Source organism: Mercenaria mercenaria, unplaced genomic scaffold (assembly GCF_021730395.1).
Source record: "Mercenaria mercenaria strain notata unplaced genomic scaffold, MADL_Memer_1 contig_1888, whole genome shotgun sequence".
Classification (NCBI taxonomy): domain Eukaryota; kingdom Metazoa; phylum Mollusca; class Bivalvia; order Venerida; family Veneridae; genus Mercenaria; species Mercenaria mercenaria.
This window is the reverse complement of record NW_026459902.1, coordinates 33,896-52,593: the sequence shown is the minus strand read 5'-3', so window position 1 is coordinate 52,593 and position 18,698 is coordinate 33,896. Positions and strand designations below refer to the sequence as shown.

Below are 18,698 nucleotides of genomic sequence, written 5' to 3'. Positions count from 1 at the left end.
GTATTTTTATTTTTAGCCCTAGCGGTCCTTCAACGGGGCCGGTGCCCTCAATTGAACAAATTTGGGAATGGACGTTACAGTAATGGTTACAGTAAACGGACGGACGGTAAGCGATCACAATAGCTCACCAAAAGCACTTCATGCTAAAAACATAGACATAAACATGTGTCATTAATAAGAAACTTTTAGAAATCCAATAGTTTCTTCTAGGGCTGTAAATATTACAGTTGTTATCGCTAATCAATGAAAAGGAAAAAAAAGTGAAAACTCCACAGGTCGCCCAGTACGACAAAAATAAAAATGATGCAGGCTCAAAAAAGACACTGGTTAGATAGGTTTACTTTTTAATTTCCAGTGAGTTAATTTAAGAATTTAGTACTGCCTTATGCTACTATGATTTGGCTGTTAAAACGAATACTCTGACGGGTTAAAATGAAAAAAGCAGTATTGGACATCCGGTTTGTGAACTTAGTAAGACCATGAACTAAATCAGTCAAGTAGGTTAAACATTAAGGTTAGTTTTGATCGCGTTTTTTTTTAATTGTTTGAATATATATTATCACGTTAATTAATAAAATAGCCATTAATTATGTAATTCTATATTTGTTTTATAATTTGGCCTTTGACAAAAGTTCTCGGCAAATTTATATCAACTAATTGATAACATTATAGTCAAACGTATAATACAAGCGAACAGTAATGACAATCCTGAAAACAGTAGACGGAAGGTGGTCGAGTTGGTACGATGTCATAATACGTTCGTACTTTCAACCACAGTAATATTGTACTATTTTAAAAGCCAATAAACGGTACGTATATCTTACATGTACATATATTATAGGTGGACGGATAGCTCAGTGGTTTGCACACTGGCCTTCCAATCCCGAGGTCGGGGGTTCGATCCCCGGCAGCTACTCGGGAATTTTCAGAAACGCTTTTCAGTGTTTCCCACCCAACTAGAGGTGTACTGGTCAGGAACCCAGGCAATCCTTGCATGTATCTGCTATACACTGGGCACGTTAAAGAACCAGGCTAAGTTAGCCGGACAAGCCTGTATCTGATTTCTGATCTCTCTGTCGTGGGGGCTTTGTCTCACTCTGTCCCTCTGGTCAGATCGCTCTGTGTCTGTACTAGTAGAGGATGAATAATATGCGCCCTTTGTGGCTGCATTTGAACTATGTAAAGCGCCTTTGAACGTGAAATTGATCATGAAAAGGGCGCTATATAAATCTGGTATAATAATATTGTTTCATGTACAATCGAGAATGTTAACGCTTAGCTTTACATTTTGTGAACAAAACTCAAACAACATTAAATCATAGAACCAAAGGGTTGTTTCACATGAAAATTGAACAGCATAGAAAACATGTATATTACTCTACAAAACGATAATCAGTTTACTGATATATACATTGAATTTCAAGAAAGAACTGTACAAATTGGCCACACTTTCGGACAGTTCAACCCCATTTTCAAATAACTGTTTGTTCTTATACATTTGCAATGATATCCCAGTGCTGAAATTTCACATAACTATGTAAAATGTAGTTTTCAGCAATTGTTTATTTTTGTATCTTCCAAATGGCACTCAGTTTTAAAGGGAGACAACTTCTTGAGAATATTTCAAGTATCCATCATACAGATTGTAATGTTCAGGTAGATTGTTGGTAAAGATGTTATCAATATTTCTGTGTTTTGATAATGTACTCCTAAACCTTTAATATTGTATTGAAAATTTGATCCAGATTTAAACATAGATTATCGCATTTTAAATAGCTTTTGTTTCGGTTTGTTCAATGTTATGTTAACATACAGAAACTATTGTAGCTACCAAAACACAATCATGTTACATGTGTCGTTTCCCGTTGTTACTTTCTTAAGAGTTATGTTCGAATAGTTTGACCATCGTCTTCACTGATTTCTTCTCTGGGACATCGGGCTGTTCCTCGAATATCATATTCTCTTGTACAGTCTTAAAACCGACACTCGCCTGCGATACTGATACAAATTCTCCAATTACTTCATTTCCTAAGTATGAGTTTTCTTTAGAAACCTGGAATGTGCAGAACATTTTACATAAGCTAGATATCTATAATTAATTATTGAGTTTGTTAGTGACCCTCCATGGAAATATGTGGGGTCAGTATGATAAACGAAGGCGTTAGCCGAGTCACCCTATTTATCATACTGACCCCACATAATTCCGTGGAGGGTCACTAAGAAATCCTGTAACTGATTTGTTTTATCGACCATTATTAATAACATAGAACGACATGAAAATCAACTGACCGTCCACAGAAATATAGGAGGTTACCACGTGACCACTTAAAACATGTGGCATTTTTCTACTCCGGAGTAGCTAACCTAGTGTGATAATTTGAGGTTTTAACGATAACTCTAATCAAAAGTCAAGATAATTTTTATCAACATATTTAGTGTGTTGCTGCCCGTAAGTGACAACTGTTTAGACATCAATTTCGCAAAAGAAATTCCCCTATGCTACTGAAACGGCTTAAAACAGACTTTGCCGATCGGAATACATTTGTATGTTTTACTCGTGCACAACATAATGAACAATAGTTTACTGGACAACATGTCAATTTAAATCTGAAAATACTAATACTGACCTGTCCAAGCACTGCTTTTTGTGGGGCTTATCGGGAAGTCATCCCTACTGACCATAACCTTTCAGTCCCAAAACTAAAACTTATTTTCCCTCACTACGACCAGTCCACATATGAATTTCAATGATAAAAGAGGATACAGTAGAAGTGAGGACCGGGTCATAAAATTTTAATCAACGCTAGTACAGTATTTCACTCCCGAGACCTTGACATGTTGGTTACTTGAAACGTAACCAAATCAAGTCTGTCCCTTACCAAGACCAAGTTTTGTATTAGACTTGATGATACTAAGATATTGTTAAAACTGAGATGAGTGATATTATAATACTTGAAGATCAAAGCTGCTTAAAGCTGGTGTAATATAATACTTGAATAGTCGGGCTTAATTGGTTTTGAACATGTCATGCAGAGTAATCATGTTTTGTGTATGACCAAGGAGTTGATAGGAGCCGTTATCAGTGATGTGAAGTACGCTTGCGATAATGATGTCTGACCGAGTTTTATTATCTTGTCAGTAAGTGGAAACTACAGTTACAAAGATTAAATTATACAATGCGTATGGATATATGGACCTTGTAACAAGCTATATACATATTACAAGCCTACAATAATGATATGCTTCATACAAAAAATGTAAATTAATATGGTATATTTCAAGAAAGGCTATGTACAGGTCATATTAAAGGTTGGTATATCACAATAAAATGATAATTATACCGTCTGATATGGCTGGTTAACGATGCATCTTCGACCTTCTTGAATGTTGCTGGTCTCTGTTATGTTAGAGATCTCAGAATCTGAGGCGTACGGGGAGCATGAAGATACACGTGAGCTCAATGACAACGTAGAAACATTGATAAAGTGTAAGCGACAAACACACACCAATGTTCCCTTGTTTTTTATAATCTCCTTTATTCCTTCTGCTATATGTTTGTAGTGCTGTTTTTTTGTCAATGCGTCAACAATTTTGTTACAGACGTCGGATGGATTTCTTACACAACAGTTATTTAAAGAATCTATTACACTCTTCCAAAGACCGTCCTGATAACATAGAGGCGTGTCTATATCTACAACCGAATAATGTAACACGTCATCTATCAAACCGTTCTTCCATAAATTATCAACAATATACTTCAGATGTACTTGGGAAGTAAGTTTGCAGAGGGCGCATTTGGCTCCTTTTAACTCACTTTTCTTATTGCTTTCAAATTTCTCTTCTATGCTCTTCACAAGATTGTGGTTCTGAGATCTTAAACGTTTCAGAAATTTCTGCAATACGTCTAAATCTCTACCTTTCAGTACACTAACAAGGACACGAACTTGATCTTTGCGGTCGAGTTTGTTTCTCACTCGCGCACATTCATCATCTGTTATGCAACCATCTTGTAGAAGGGCGTCAGGCAATTCGCTGTCCTTGAACACAACACCCTCCACAAGTTCATCAATGTGATACTTTAACGCATCTGCCAGGCATTCTCTCTCGTCAAATTTTACTGAACCTTAAACACAGAAAATATTTCGTTAATAGAACAAATTTGTTAGCTCAATAGGGACAGCGCAGATCTACGGATCGCGAATTCGAGCCCTGGACGAGGCATATGTTCTCCATGACGATTTGATAGAAGACATTGTGTCTGAAATTATTCGTCCTCCACCTCTGATTCATGTGTGGAAGTTGGCAGTTACTTGCGGAGAACAGGTTTCTACTGGTATAGAATCCTGGAACACTGGTTAGGTTAACAGCCCGCCATTATATAACTGAAATACTGTTGAAAAACGGCGTTAAATCCAGAACGGAGAAAAAATATATACAACCTCTATTTGATTTTTGAAGAAAAAACTCCTTTGACAGATAAAATGAAATTCAAATGTAAGGAACAAGTTTTATGTTTGTTTTGTGATTGGATCTAGACTTTGGAAAGCTTATTCTTTTCAGACGAAAATAAGAAAAAAGCCGGCTTCTCAAGTAAGATATGATTAATACCATATCTGCCTTTAATGAAGCCATTCCGTACAACAAATTGTGTGATAAAATCTTTAATTTGGCAAAACAATTCGTACTATAATGATGATTTTATGTAGGTTTACTTATTGTTAAGCAGTTTTTTTGCCACGCGTAAAGAGCGCATGCGCATTAACATCAAAACATCCGGGAAAACATCATGGTAACCAATAGCGTTGTAAATCCGTCTATAAGAACCATATGTCCATGAACGGGAAAATACACTTACCCATTTCAATCGTACATTTCTCACCTAAAATGCGCAGTTCGATAAATGGGGAAAAAGCATATTAAACAAGCGGTAAGTTATGTTCCATCGTGCACCAGTCACATTGTCTCTGGTCTAGAGGTCACATCAGTGTACGCATGTTAGGCGAGATGTTAACAAACAAAACTAGAAAGCAAAATATTCACAGTTATACAACAAAACTCGCATTGATAAATGAAATTCATCTTGTAAATGATTTTGAATTTGAAGTCATTCTTTGGTACACATTTGTGTTGTTTATAATTCACCTTGCATATTTATGCTGCGTATACGCATTATAGCATATACATGTATCTAAACGACGACTGACATACATTTTCACATAAGCCAATCGGAATAACTTTGTAATCTAGGCTGGAACTTCATTAGGGAAGTTCATCCAAGTTCTTTCTGTAACGTGATCTCAGAGAAATATTGAAGGAATGTGACCGGTACCCAGTGGAAAATAAATTACCATTTGTTCAATATCCATAATACAACTGTACCAAACTACGCGTTTTAGGTGAGAAATGCGCGATTGAAATGGGTTTATCATGGCTATGTTTCTTATAGTATACCTTAGAGGTATAACATGTACAGTGGCATTTTCTTTTTGGTCTGGTGCCAATGGTTTAACTACGTGATTATACTACAACGTTTAAGTTTGACCTCTTTATGCACATCACCAAATCAAGGATGATATACAAATCTGAATCCCGCTCATGCTCACATCTTAGCAAGTGTGAAAGAAATTTTAAAAAATAATGAAAGAGGTGAATTCGTGACTATAAATTCCCGTACTGTACATTTAAAAACATCAAAAGAAGGCCAAATCTAAATTCTGTTTCTGGGCACGTATTTTGCTATGATAATTGTTCACCTAAGCAGGTCTTTAATACATCATTTCAATAGAAAATTAAAAATTCGAACGACAATGCAGACTCTATAACACCATATGTGATAAACAAAAGGTCATAACTCATGCAGTATTAACTACAACATAAAACACTGGTGCAACGTGTGACGAATCTTCAAACATCATAAAAATTGTAGCATAAAACATTACCACATTATGTAACATTCTAACACGACCAGCAAATAACCTTTATACACATTGGAGAAAATCAATCAACGGTTATTTTGCGATAACCCACGCGCGTGCAAAGTAGTGACGTCATCCTCCGTGTATAGAATGATCCAGGTGCGTAGCACGAAGTGTAGTTCATGTCGTAAAAAGTAGTTACCACTTTTTCTAACACTGTTGATACTAGTATGTCGTGTGAGAATCGAAATAACAAGTTCCCAAGTGTGATTTATAGTAAAATAACCCGAGTATTTCGTTCTTATGCGAAACAATATATCACGCAGGCCTTCGTGATATATTCTTACGCATAAGAACTCAAAAAACGGGTTATTCTACGATAAACCACGCTTTGGAACTTATTTCTTAAGTAACCAAATACTTTTTTCCATGAGGGCATAATGAACACACATTTAGTGTTAAATATCATGTATAAACTCATATAATGTTGTGCAATACACAACTTTTACCTCCCTGTCTGTGCATCCTGTTTTGTTGTGATGATGAGAACTGGTTACGCTTTGTGGGGACAGGTATTTTAGTGCATGTATTTAGTTTCACGTCTTGTTGTGTGTGCAATGGCATGACTTGTTCATCCTTAGGTGTTTCCACACTCAAACAATGCGAACAGTGGCCAATTTCGTGGATCCAGTTCTGCTCACTTAGTACCTTTCTCATCCTCTCTTCAACAATATCACCTATTTCAGAACTCACAGTCGGTGTACGTTCTTTTTTTATAGTCTGTAAAAGGCTTTCGTTTGTTATCTGAAAAGGACATGTTTGATAAGATAATTATATTAGTTAGTTTTTACTTATTTGTTTTAGGTCGGTGTGAAATAAGTACTATATAACATATCTGTCACCCTCGATATATTTCTGATGTAATCCCGGGTATGAGAGGTCAGTTTTTCTTTTTAATGCCGAGGGTGGATTTTTCAAATTTACTATTTCTGCCCCCTTAATATCGTTGTAAGTCCACCTTCCCTTCCTCAATCAGGTTTACTGTTCAATTTATATGGCATGTTTATTTCGTCAACCTGTGTAATCCTCGGTGACATAAATTTTGCACACAGAAAAAATTTAAACAAAAAATCGCGAATTAGGGATATGATAAACCAGAGTAATTCGTGTTGTGTTTTTGTTGTACATTTTCTCTCTCTTTTTTTTTTGTTTTGTTTTTGTGTCCCTTGCATTAAATACATTTCCAGAATGCAAAGACGTAGATCAGCTAGTAAATGCATAATCAAAAGGATTATCCTTACTGATAGATAAACATGCTCCCTTACGCACAAAAAATCTCGTTCTTCGACCTAGATGTCCGTGGTTTACAGACGTAACTTTATGAGGCTAAACACTTAAAACGCAAGCTTCAGCGGAAATGGCGTAAATCTAACCTAACACTCGACCATCAACTTTATGTGCTACCGTGAATAAACTCCTAATTCAGGCCCGAACTGACTACTTCTCTGATAAGGTAAAGTCGCGAGGCATTGACGACTGAAGTTTGACCAAGATAACCAAAACTCTACTAGGAGACAGTCATGATGCTGCCCGTCCCTCCAACTCATCCCTAAAGGAACTTGGGGAGAAGTGACTTTTCATCGAGAACATTGAAAACATTAGGAATGACATTATTTCGCATAGCCAAACTGATTGTGTTTCAGCAGACTTGCATTGTTCAGAACACCAGGATGTAGCAAACTGTCTTATTGATTTGACCCCTGCAACGACAGAAGAGGTAAAACAAATTATACAAAAATCCCCAAACAAATCCTGTGAACTTGACCCTTTACCAACATGCCTTTTGAAGAAATGTCTTGATGAGCTCTTGTCGTTGATAACAAACATAGTAAATACAGCAATGGAATTAGGTTATGTACCAAAAACGTTTAAACGTGCTAGGATAAGACCCCTGCTTAAGAAACCAGGTCTTGAACAAATATTCTCAAAAACTACAGGTCTGTGTCTAATCTCCCTTTCATTTCAAAAATCTTAGAAAGGTAGTAGATGCGCGTCTTGACGTCTTGAGCTGCACCCAAAATAAAAAAAAAGGCTACAAGAGGGACTACAGTCTGCTTACCAAGAAAGTTTCATTCAAATGTGTCGGCTTTGATAAAGGCACAGAATGACATCCTCACATCTCTCGACCAAAATTCTGTAACAGTCCTCGTGCTACTCGACCTGTCTGCAGCTTTCGACACGATTGACCACCAAACACTGTTACACCGACTCGAACACTCGAACACCATTTAGGAGTCACAGACAAAGCACTTGCATGGATGTCATCATACCTTAGTGACTGATATCAAACTGTATGCGTTGATGGTGAGTTGTCGACGCCTATTTTGATGAAATACAGTATGCCCCGGGGATCAGTGCTTCGTTCAAAGAACTATATCATGTACACTAAAGCCGTGGGTGCACGTCATGGACTTCCATCATTTCGACGCCGATGACTCAATTATACCTGTCATTTTTGCCGATAGAGGATGTGACTAGAAGTGAGGCTTTTCGTCGCATTGAGAGCTGTCTGCAGACATTGTCTCGTGGATGCATTGCCAGATGCTGAGGCTCAATGCTGATGAAACGGAGGTAATATTATTCACATCAAAGAATAACTCCAAGTACATTAACGTATCAGTGAAGGTCGGTGACTCTGTGATAAAATCCACAAAATGTGTCAGGAATCTTGGTGCAGTATTTGACAACAATATGGATGTGGAACAACAAGTCAACTCTGTGTGCCGGGCTGGATATGCACAATTACGCAGACTAGACTACTGTAAAGCCTTGTTAAGTGGTATTCCAAACAGCACACTTAACAAGTTGCAACATGTCCAGGACATGGCAGCTTGCGTCATCACTAAAATAGAAAAAGTGGAAACTTCAAAAGACGCCCCGTCGCAGTCATATAACACCGGTTCTGAAGGAGCTCCATTGGTTGGCAGTGAAATACAGGGTGCAGTACAAGGTTCTGACCCACACCTTTAAGCCTTTACACAATGAGTCCCCTGCCTATATTAGGGATATGATAAACCAGTAAGAAACCTAAGATCACAAGACACGCTGTCATCGGTTATGCCAAAAACTAAAGCCATGATGTATGGCAATCGCAGCTTTTCGTTCACTGCTCCAAAGCTTTGGAACTCCATTCCCGTCAAGACTGGGAAGCTCACACGCTATCTGCTTTCAAAAGCCTGATAAAATGCACTTCTTTGTATAAAATTTCGTTAACTGACAGATACACTGTTTTTCTTTTCATAAAACAGCGTAGAACAGTATTCTATCCTATGGTCACTTAAATACTTCTAAATATGCATACATGTATGTTTGTCTTGTTTTATCTGTATGTTTTACATTCAGGATTTTTGTTAATGTGGAATGCATTTTTTTGTATGCATATTTGTTTGTAATTTATTCTGTAAAGCACTTTTGAACGTATGCATGTGCACGAAAAGAGTGCTTTATAAATGTGGTATAATAATAATAATAATATTTTTTAATAAAAGTCGCAAAATGTCAAGTTGCCTGTGACACGATTTTACTTTTTTAAACAATCGCGAAAGTACCCTAAGTGCAAAAATTTAAAAATCGCCTCTCTTTAATACAGTTAACAGTTCATTCTCAAGTGCAAATTCAAGATTTCAAGATTTTTATTGGCTCAAACATCTTACAATATCTATCGCCATACTACAATCGATGGCGGTTATATGTACAAAATATGAGAAAAGTATGTTTCTGACATATTTAAAATGACATGTACGTAGTAATTTTTAATCTTGTTCACACTGTCAGTGAATAAACAAACGACCTACTATAATCACTTACAACGTTACATAAAACATTTTATTAATAGAATCTATGCTAATCTATAATGATTCACGTTTGATAGTCGCTAAGTAGATAAACTTAGCTGTTTGTTCAATAGCTGAACACGCGTTGTATCCATAAGACTTTTGAATTTATTAATATTAGGCCAAACACAATAATAATTGGGTAAACATTCATATCTGAGTTCTCTGTATCTAGGACACACTAAGACAAAGTGATGTTCCGTTTCTACCTGATTCATATTGCAATTACTGCATATTCTATAATTTATGTCAATATTTCTATACCTTCCTTCTTTTATAAGTAATTCATGTGCTGAACATCTTAACCTAGTAAACGTAATGTCAATATCAGACTAAGATACCTTTCTACAAAAAAATCACATTTAAACATACAATACGTTTCTAATTTTGTAGAATCCCTAATTTCGCTAAACCACTGTTATAAGTATTGATCAAGAACTCTATGAATAACTGCAATTAACTGTATATTTGTAACATCCTGTCTGTTCCATAAAAATGTAAAACCTAAACTCTCAAGATCTTTTACTTAAAGTGACCACTTGTTTATATGATTCCCATGAGCATCGTTTATATGAAACAATTTATACATCAATGAATCTGGGGTTTTTTTTTCAAAATTCTATACCAAAATTTAAGTATGCTTATTTTTCTAAATACAATCATGGGGACTCTTCCAAGTTCGACATAGACTGATAAATTGGTAGTTTGTTGTCGGACACCTAGTACAGATTTCATAAACTTCAATTGAATTCTTTCAATGTCAGGAGCTTTATGGAATCCCCATACTTCTGAAGCATAATTTAAAATAGGCAGAATCACTGAATCAAAACGTTTATTTTTTTTCTGATATATCCATGTGCAAGTTATCAAACAGTGCATTTAATGAGAATACGTCTTTCAAATATTGTTTAGACAAACATTTCTGCGACTGAAAAAAACGAACCATTTGCTGACAGTGACACCCAAGTATGTGAACTTGATAACAATGTTAAACTTATATCTAGTCTATTCCCCTTTTTACATACCATGACAACAGTTTTGTTTATATTAATATATTTATACCCTATGTTGTACAATCATTATAATGATTCAAGTTATTTAGCATATTTTGCAAACCTTCCTTTGAATATGAAAATAAAAATAAAACAGTGTCATCTGCAAAGAGCAGTTAAATAATTGTATATTATTTAAGCTAAAAACATCTATTGCATCATTCATCAAAAACGCATACATATCATTTATAAAGAAAACGAAGAGAAGAGTAGACAAAGGCTCTCCTTGTTTTACCCTTGAAATACTTTCAAAGAAATCTGATAAACTTCCTTTAAGGTATTGGACCCGTAATAGAGTATCTCCTTTTTGAAGAGTATTCAATTCCTACCATAAACCTGCTTTGACTGCAATTTTCAGGGGGGCGTAGGTTCAAACCCCACTGGGGCCAAATTATTTTTCCATGTTTTCCTTTTTTTCTAGTAAGTTTTTACTTCTTTCAAGACTAATTATGGATGTATTGTACAAAAGTGGAAAATTTTCATTTTATAAGCGATTTTTTGTTGTTCAATGTGAATTTACCTCTAAATCAGGAGGGGTAGAGTATGACATCTTTAAAAATACTGAGTTACGTGCGGTAAAAGTTCTCTATTTTACCTTCATTCTTTAGATTACATATTGTGGAAGAAATGCAGGTAGGTTTTACTATTGCCCCAAGGTTATTTTTTAATGAAGTGAGCAAAATTCAAAACAGACACACAGGATTCAACCTTAATTTTTCAATGTTGGAGTTAGAATTCTATCTCATTAAATTTGTTTACTTGAGGCACCCTAGAAAAAAATGATTTTTACAGTTTTATTTTGTGTTTTATAATTGTTTAACAATAGTTTGATGTTTCTTTTATCAAAATTAATGCTGTAATGAATTCTCTGCAAACGTTTTAGATAGTGGCCATCACATTGAATTTTGTCTCTTCTTGAGCATGAGGAAATACCATAAATTATACAAAATTTACAAAAAACGCCACGGTAAAAGTTGTTTAAAATTTGCAACACAGTGTGAAACATGGTCAACTTTAAGAATATACCAAGCAAATGCCATTTTTTAAACATTACTATAAGGGGTCCAATACCTTAATTCTTACACATGATTTAACAGTTTCGTACATAGATTGTGACATTTTTACTATTCTAAAAGATGTTCCATATCTAATCAATTTAAGCCAAATCCCATTTCTATATACAACATCAAAGGCTTTACGAAAATCTACAAAAGTACAGCAAAGTTTCTTATTTTTATCATTTAAAACTTTGTTTATGATTGAATTTAAAACAAAAAAACACAGTCTATCTGCTTTTTCCTTTATGAAAACCAAATTGAAATTCTGTCAATAACTCATTTTCTTCTGCCCATTTTCTTACGCATGTATCTAAAAATGTTGAAAATATCTTTGAAAATATACTAGTTAATGTTATGCCTCTGTCATTATTTACATCGTTCAAAACACCTTTTTGGGAAAAGGAAGAAGTGCGGAAGAGTATTAGTTCCAGGTTGGTGTTTTCAGTAAATCGAAATTTTGATACACCATCTCGAAATTTCGACTTACATTAATCGAAATTTTGGCTTACTAACTACCTTCTATGCACGTATATGCGTATGTTCTGGCATAAATCAGGTACCTTTGGTAGCTCTTAAGGGTCATAATTAGTGACCGGTCAGTGGTTACATTTAAGAAATAGCACTATTTCGACCATGTTTAAGTCTGAAAAGTTTTCAAACTAGTCCTAACTCTACGGCAAGGAGTCATATTACCTTGCTAATACCGTTCGAGACCAACTTCTGCTACCCAGGATATCTCTAGAGGTGACGGCAATCGGATAGTTTCTAAACTTAGAACATTTCATTATATTTACCTTATCTAGAAAATGTTTGACCCTTATAGAGCCAATACGACCAAACGATATACCCATACTATATATGGACATATACATGTAGGTCCTGGTTACAGCCATTATCTCGTAAATTAGCAGGTTTTAGTGCTATTTATTTAATCTACATTACAGATTTATTTTGTCACCACTTATTGTAAGATCTATAAAAAAAATAAAAATTGATAATTTATACATCTATACTTTTTGTAAAGCGGGTCTACTTTGCAATGTGTTTACTATGCACTGTCATCCGGAAAATCTGTCCTTTTACAAGTTACGAAAACTCTTGAACCTACCGTGGACATAAAAGTTTACTGAACAAATTGAAAGATATAGTGCATGGTGAGGAATGTAAAGAGGGTCGCATATCTTTTAGATAATATCAAAAACAGCTAACATACATCTAGGATGTTTAAAAGCAAGCATTTATATCTGTTACCGGTACTTCTTTCGCGCAACGATATGAAATTAAACTTAAGCAATATGACATTTATTAAAATGTAGCCCCGTCACAGATATTCCAGGCGTACTCTTTTGAAAATCTGTATAATGTAGATTATGTTTTCATAAAATGCGTTAAACTTGTTTAAATGATAATATTAGTATTTCAGCTATTTTTCGACTGGTGTATGTTCTTGTAGCAAATAGGGTCATTAATTATGCTAGACGATATAAGATAGATGTGTAATCTTTAGTTACTTGGATATATTTTATGCCAAAATAATACATATAAGTAACAAGTATTTTTAGTATGCATGGTTTAGTTAATTTTCTTATAAAGCATTCGTTTAAACATTATTATATCAGAACTTAAATGAAATGAAGTGATATACCGTGGGGCCTCTTGGTCTGTCTTTCGTGTCGGGGTTGGGTGGTCGATGTGAAATGGTTTGAACATCAGTATTTATCACTTTTTCGCCGTAATCTTCAGGTCCAACATGGTAATGATGCTCGAAGTTGTATGGGGCAGAGATGTCCTTCATTTCACTTTTCAGCCGTATGTATTGTCTCCCGGTACCTCTTTTGCGACTCATATTTTTTTACTCCAGTTTGTGTACATTAATCTATTTAATTGCTCAATGTAGTTCCCTTCAAACAAAATTTTGCCTCTCTTAATATATGCAAAGTAAATCGATCGATCTTTTATATTCGAAAATATATTACTTTTAATAGAAGTTATTCCTCGGTCATCTTTATAAAAAAATTATTATACATTCTAGATACAAATGTATAATGAAATGGAAGATCACTTCTGCAACACATTATCAATCCGAATACAAAAAGTAGGTGTGTTTATTGCACGGTAGTAATTCGGTGTATGTTCTTCCGCGACTGAATGTAGTCAACATAAAGATACTCGTATAGAACCAGAGCTAACAATCCTTCAAGATGTTAGGTATTACCTTTAAGATCGCATCGGAAAACGAAACAGTGAGGATGTATTAAAAGTGCCTTATATACGTTTAAGCTTCTCGCACAAAAGAAGTGAAAATAGGTATTACGTCATGTCCGGTGTATGAATATTTATGCCTACGTGTCGGCTCAGTATTTTTTGTTTCTCCTTCAGTGTACAAGAACAAACCTTTTTGAACATGAATTGAGAATTGCAACAAATGTAGAACATTTTTAAAGTTTAACACTATCCAATAGAAAAAGTGGAAACTCCACAGTTCGCTCAACACGCCAAAAACGAAAATGCTGCAGGCTCGGTTTGATTGAGCCGGTTCATGGACGGTAGTGGAAATGCATGCTACCGTCCACGCCTTCTAGCCCGGGTTGAGCATAACTCGACATTTACACATGCTAACAGTAAAAAAAATTTAGAGACATCCACAAATGTATTCATACGGCAGGGCAGTAGGACTTACTATCTCCTACGTAGGACATAGAGATACTATCTTCCATGATAACTATTATATAAACAATTCCCGTAAACAGGTCAATACATACTCTTGTCCTAAAGCTAAGCTGTGGAAAATCCCCTCCTTTTACGTAGTTATATATTTGTTATAAATAATATCAGTTTTACATAAAATAAATTATTCTCTCTGCCTGAAATAGTAGCCATATTTACTTCAGAATAGATACATGACTGTGCATTTGTTTGTTTTGGATTTAACACATGTTAGTTACTAGTAGGCAACATAACCAATGTTCCTGGATTCTGTACCAGTACCTGTTTTCCGCAAGTAACTATAAATCAGAGGTGGAGAACGAACGATTTCAGACGCAGTGTCTTTTATCAAGTCTTGCAGAACATACGGCCCGCCCGGGGATCGAGCTGCATTCCGTAGATCTGAAGGTCAAGTTCGACTTTGAGGTCAGTAGGTCAAAGGTCAAGGTCACAATGACCCGAAACAAACAGTTTCCGGATGATAACTTGTGAATGCTTGGGCCTAGGATCATGAAAATTAATAGGGAGATGACCCCTATTGATTTTGAGGTCAGTAGGTTACAGGTCAAGGTCACAGTGACCAGGAACAGTTAAGCGGTTTTCAGATGATAACTTCAGAACACTTGGGCCTAGGATCATAAAACTTAATAGGGAGGTTTGCCATGATCAGCAAATGACCCCTATTGATTTTCAGTTCAAAAGGTCAAAGGTCAAAGTGACCTGGAACATTTAAACAGTTTCCGGATAATAACTTGAGAACGCTTGGGCCGAGGATCATATAAGTTCATACGGAAGTTGACCATGACCAGCAGATGACCCCTATTGATTTTGAGGTCAGTAGGTCAAAGGTCAAGCAAGTTCAGCTTTGACATTGGCTTAGTTCTGTGACAAGGCCTTATCGTGGGGGTATAATTTGTCACTTCTGTGACAACTCTAGTTATGTTAGCTTTTAGTAAATTAAACATCGAAAGTCCTTATTTCTTTATCTATTATAGACAAATTTTATTCAACCGACACTTCCGATAATTCATACTACGTCAACGTCAAATGTAAAATAAATGTAATATTACACTAATATACCAAAACCATGAAACAACCGTTTTTGACCCAAGGTGTTCCTTTAATTTTCTTTGCGTCCTCGTTATGTGTTTTGCCTTGTTTATGTTGTGTCTGAGTGTGTTGGTCACGTGCGCGTCCATGCCTGCACTGCTGTGGATTGTGGTTTGAGGATGCTGCGTTTTTGGATGTTTATCCTCCTGATATTCCCATGGGAACAAATTGTGCACCCCTTGTCGCAGATTTGTTTTTATATTGTTATGAAAGAGACTATGTTGAGCCTTTCTACAGATACGCAGGCAGATATTATAACTGCATTTAATAATACATCACGCTATCTGGATGATATTCTTAATATGGATAATCCGTTTTTTGGTCAATTGGTGGGTACTATCCTAGGGAGCTTCAGTTAATTAAAACTAACGATTCGGATACTGATGCTTCATTTTTAGATTTACATCTCTCTATTTATGACAATATTATACATACCAAAATTTATGACAAGAGGGATGATTTTAATTTTAGTATCGTAAATTTTCCCCATTTGGATGGGGATGTACCTCAGGCTACATCTTATGGGGTATATATTTCTAAATTAATTCGGTTTGCCAGAGCGTGTAGTCATGTCATGCATTTCAATGAACGTAATCAATATATTACAAGTAAACTTCTTCAGCAAGGCTACCGTTATTACAAATTGCGTAAATATTTTGCTAAATTTTACTATCGTAATTCTGATTTAGTTTTAAAATTCAATAGTTATTTAAAGACACTTCTGCGAGAAGGTATTTCTAAACCCGTTTTTATGGGGATGTGGTTTACAAACTTCGTAAGATCTTGGGTCATGGTAATTTTCCAAATGTATTTGGTAAAATTATAAAACGTTTTATTAAAAGAGGTTACGACCCAACCGGTTTGAGACATACAGCATGTTTAGTGTTCAACCCGTTTACAGTTGGACACTGCGCTTCCTTCTTTGATTGTGTCTGACGGAAGAGGGGGGGACTCTATGATAAGCAGTTTTTAAATCCTACCAGGACTGAACTGTTTTGTTATCTGTCTTCTGGCCTGTTTCGTCGGGCCCTTAAGGGTGTTTCTCTTGTTGCTCTGTCTTCTGAAAAGGCATTGAGTACATACGTTTTTGGTTCTAAAGGTTTGCTTTTTATATATTTATACACGAGCATTTTTGTGTTTTACATACCATGCCTTTTCGTTTCCATTACGTGTGTTAGAGATTCACCTGGAGGGGACTACTTTTATTTACACTGTCCCGTGTCTTTGGAACATGGTGGGGGTAAGAGTGAGGTTGGGTGCGCACCATAAACCGGTTTAAGCTCCCCAGTGGTGTTTTTACCACTGACCGTTCCAAGGCGGTGCCCCACTGTCTTCTTTTGTTTGTTCGTTTTGTCCTCCTGTGTTGGCTTTGTGTGTGCGCGCGTGTATGTGTGTGTGTGTTTGTGGTGTGCACGTCTGCGTGCTGTGGGTTTCGTTTTGGGGAGGCTGCGTTTTTGGTACGTGGCATTCCCTGTTTGATATTTGTCTTTGTTTTTTTAATGTATATTTTACTCACACGTCATACATGGGATAAAACTAAGTTACGACGACAAACATGGGTTAATTTTTTTAATTTAACTTATTTAACTTTTTTTTTTAATTTAACTTATTTAACTAACTTATTTGTCTTTGTTTTTTTAGACTTGCCTTTTCATTACTGGAAGATTTACATATATGCTTAAACAAAAACAAGAATGAGTATCCAATACAAACAAAAACACGATCCAAGAGCGCAATCTCTTCAAATAACAAGGAAGAACAGTATTTTTAACAGTTTGAAACGTGATTGAATAAACTTGCAAAGATATTTTTCTTGAATCTTCTTTTCAGCAATGCAGTACCTGTATGAAATTAGGGCGTGTTTTGCAGCTGTAGACCTGTATTTTAAAATTACAGCCGTAAAAGACAAGACCTGTATTTTGAAATTACAGCTGTAAAAGACAAGACCTGTACTTTGAAATTACAGCTGTAACAGACCTGTAAGTGGAAAATGACCAAAAACAGTTGAAATTTACAGGTTTACTAACAAGCAGGTCAAAAGGAACAAATAAAGGAACACAGTGGGGCACCGTCTTGGAAAGGTCAGTGGCAAAAACTCCACTGGCAAAAACACCACTGGAGTGCTTAAACCGTTTATGGTGCGCACCCAACCTCACTCTTACACACGCCCCCCCCCCCCCCCCCCCCCGCACCCCCGCACCATGTTCAAAAGTCACGGGACAGCGAATCTCTAAAAACAAGGATGAATATCCAACAGGGAAAGCCACGTTCTATAAACGCAGCCTCCCCAAACGTAAACCAAGCACGCATGCACGCATGCACACACACACGCACACACAAGGACAAAACAAAGGGACACATTGGGGCACCGCCTTGGAACGCACGCAATGGAAACAAAATGTATGACACGTAAAAACACAAAATTGCTGTATACTTATATAAAAAGCGAACCTTAAAAACCAAAAGCGTATGTACTCAGTGATTTTGCAGAAGACATATCATCAACAGAAACACCCTTAACGGCCCGAAGAAACAGGCCAGAAGACAGACATCAAAACAGTTCAGTCCTAGTGGGATTTTAGAACTGCTTATCACAAGAGTCCTTCCCCCTTTCTGTCAGACACAATCAAAGAGGGAAGCGTAGCGTCCAACTGTAAACGGGTTGAACACTAAATATGATGTGTGTCTCAAAACAGCTGGGTCGTAACCTCTTAATAAAATGTTTTATAATTGTACCAAATACAGTTGGAAAATTACCATGACACATAATCTTGCAAAGATTATAATCCACGTACCCTTAAAAAACGAAGTTTGAAATACCTTAAAAACAAAGAAAAATATCAAACAGGGAGTGCCACGCACCAAAAGTGCAGCTTCCTCAAAACGAACCCCCCAGCACGCAAACGCGTGCACCACACACACACTCAAAGCCTACACATCAGGACAAAACGAACAACACACACA

At 36.1% G+C, this 18,698-nt stretch overlaps 1 protein-coding gene across 1 annotated transcript; it reads right to left on the bottom strand.

Moving 5' to 3' along the window:
- Positions 1-626: 626 nt before the first annotated feature.
- On the bottom strand, positions 627-13,980 carry LOC123530152 (uncharacterized). Its single transcript, XM_045310871.2, has 4 exons — positions 13,564-13,980; positions 6,425-6,719; positions 3,342-4,123; positions 627-2,053 (listed from the first exon to the last, which is right to left on the bottom strand). Exons 1-4 carry the CDS (start codon positions 13,762-13,764, stop codon positions 1,877-1,879), a joined length of 1,455 nt encoding a protein of 484 aa, XP_045166806.1. The 5' UTR covers positions 13,765-13,980; the 3' UTR covers positions 627-1,876.
- Between the last annotated feature and the right edge of the window lie 4,718 nt (positions 13,981-18,698).

Excerpts from the sequence above, each read along its gene's own strand:
- LOC123530152 (XM_045310871.2), bottom strand. The coding sequence starts at position 13,764 with ATGAGTCGCAAAAGAGGTACCGGGAGACAATACATACGGCTGAAAAGT. Across the intron at positions 4,124-6,424 it reads CAGGATGCACAGACAGGGAG|GTTCAGTAAAATTTGACGAG; the intron begins GTAAAAGTTGTG and ends TCTGTGTTTAAG. Across the intron at positions 2,054-3,341 it reads TTAACCAGCCATATCAGACG|GTTTCTAAAGAAAACTCATA; the intron begins GTATAATTATCA and ends TGCACATTCCAG.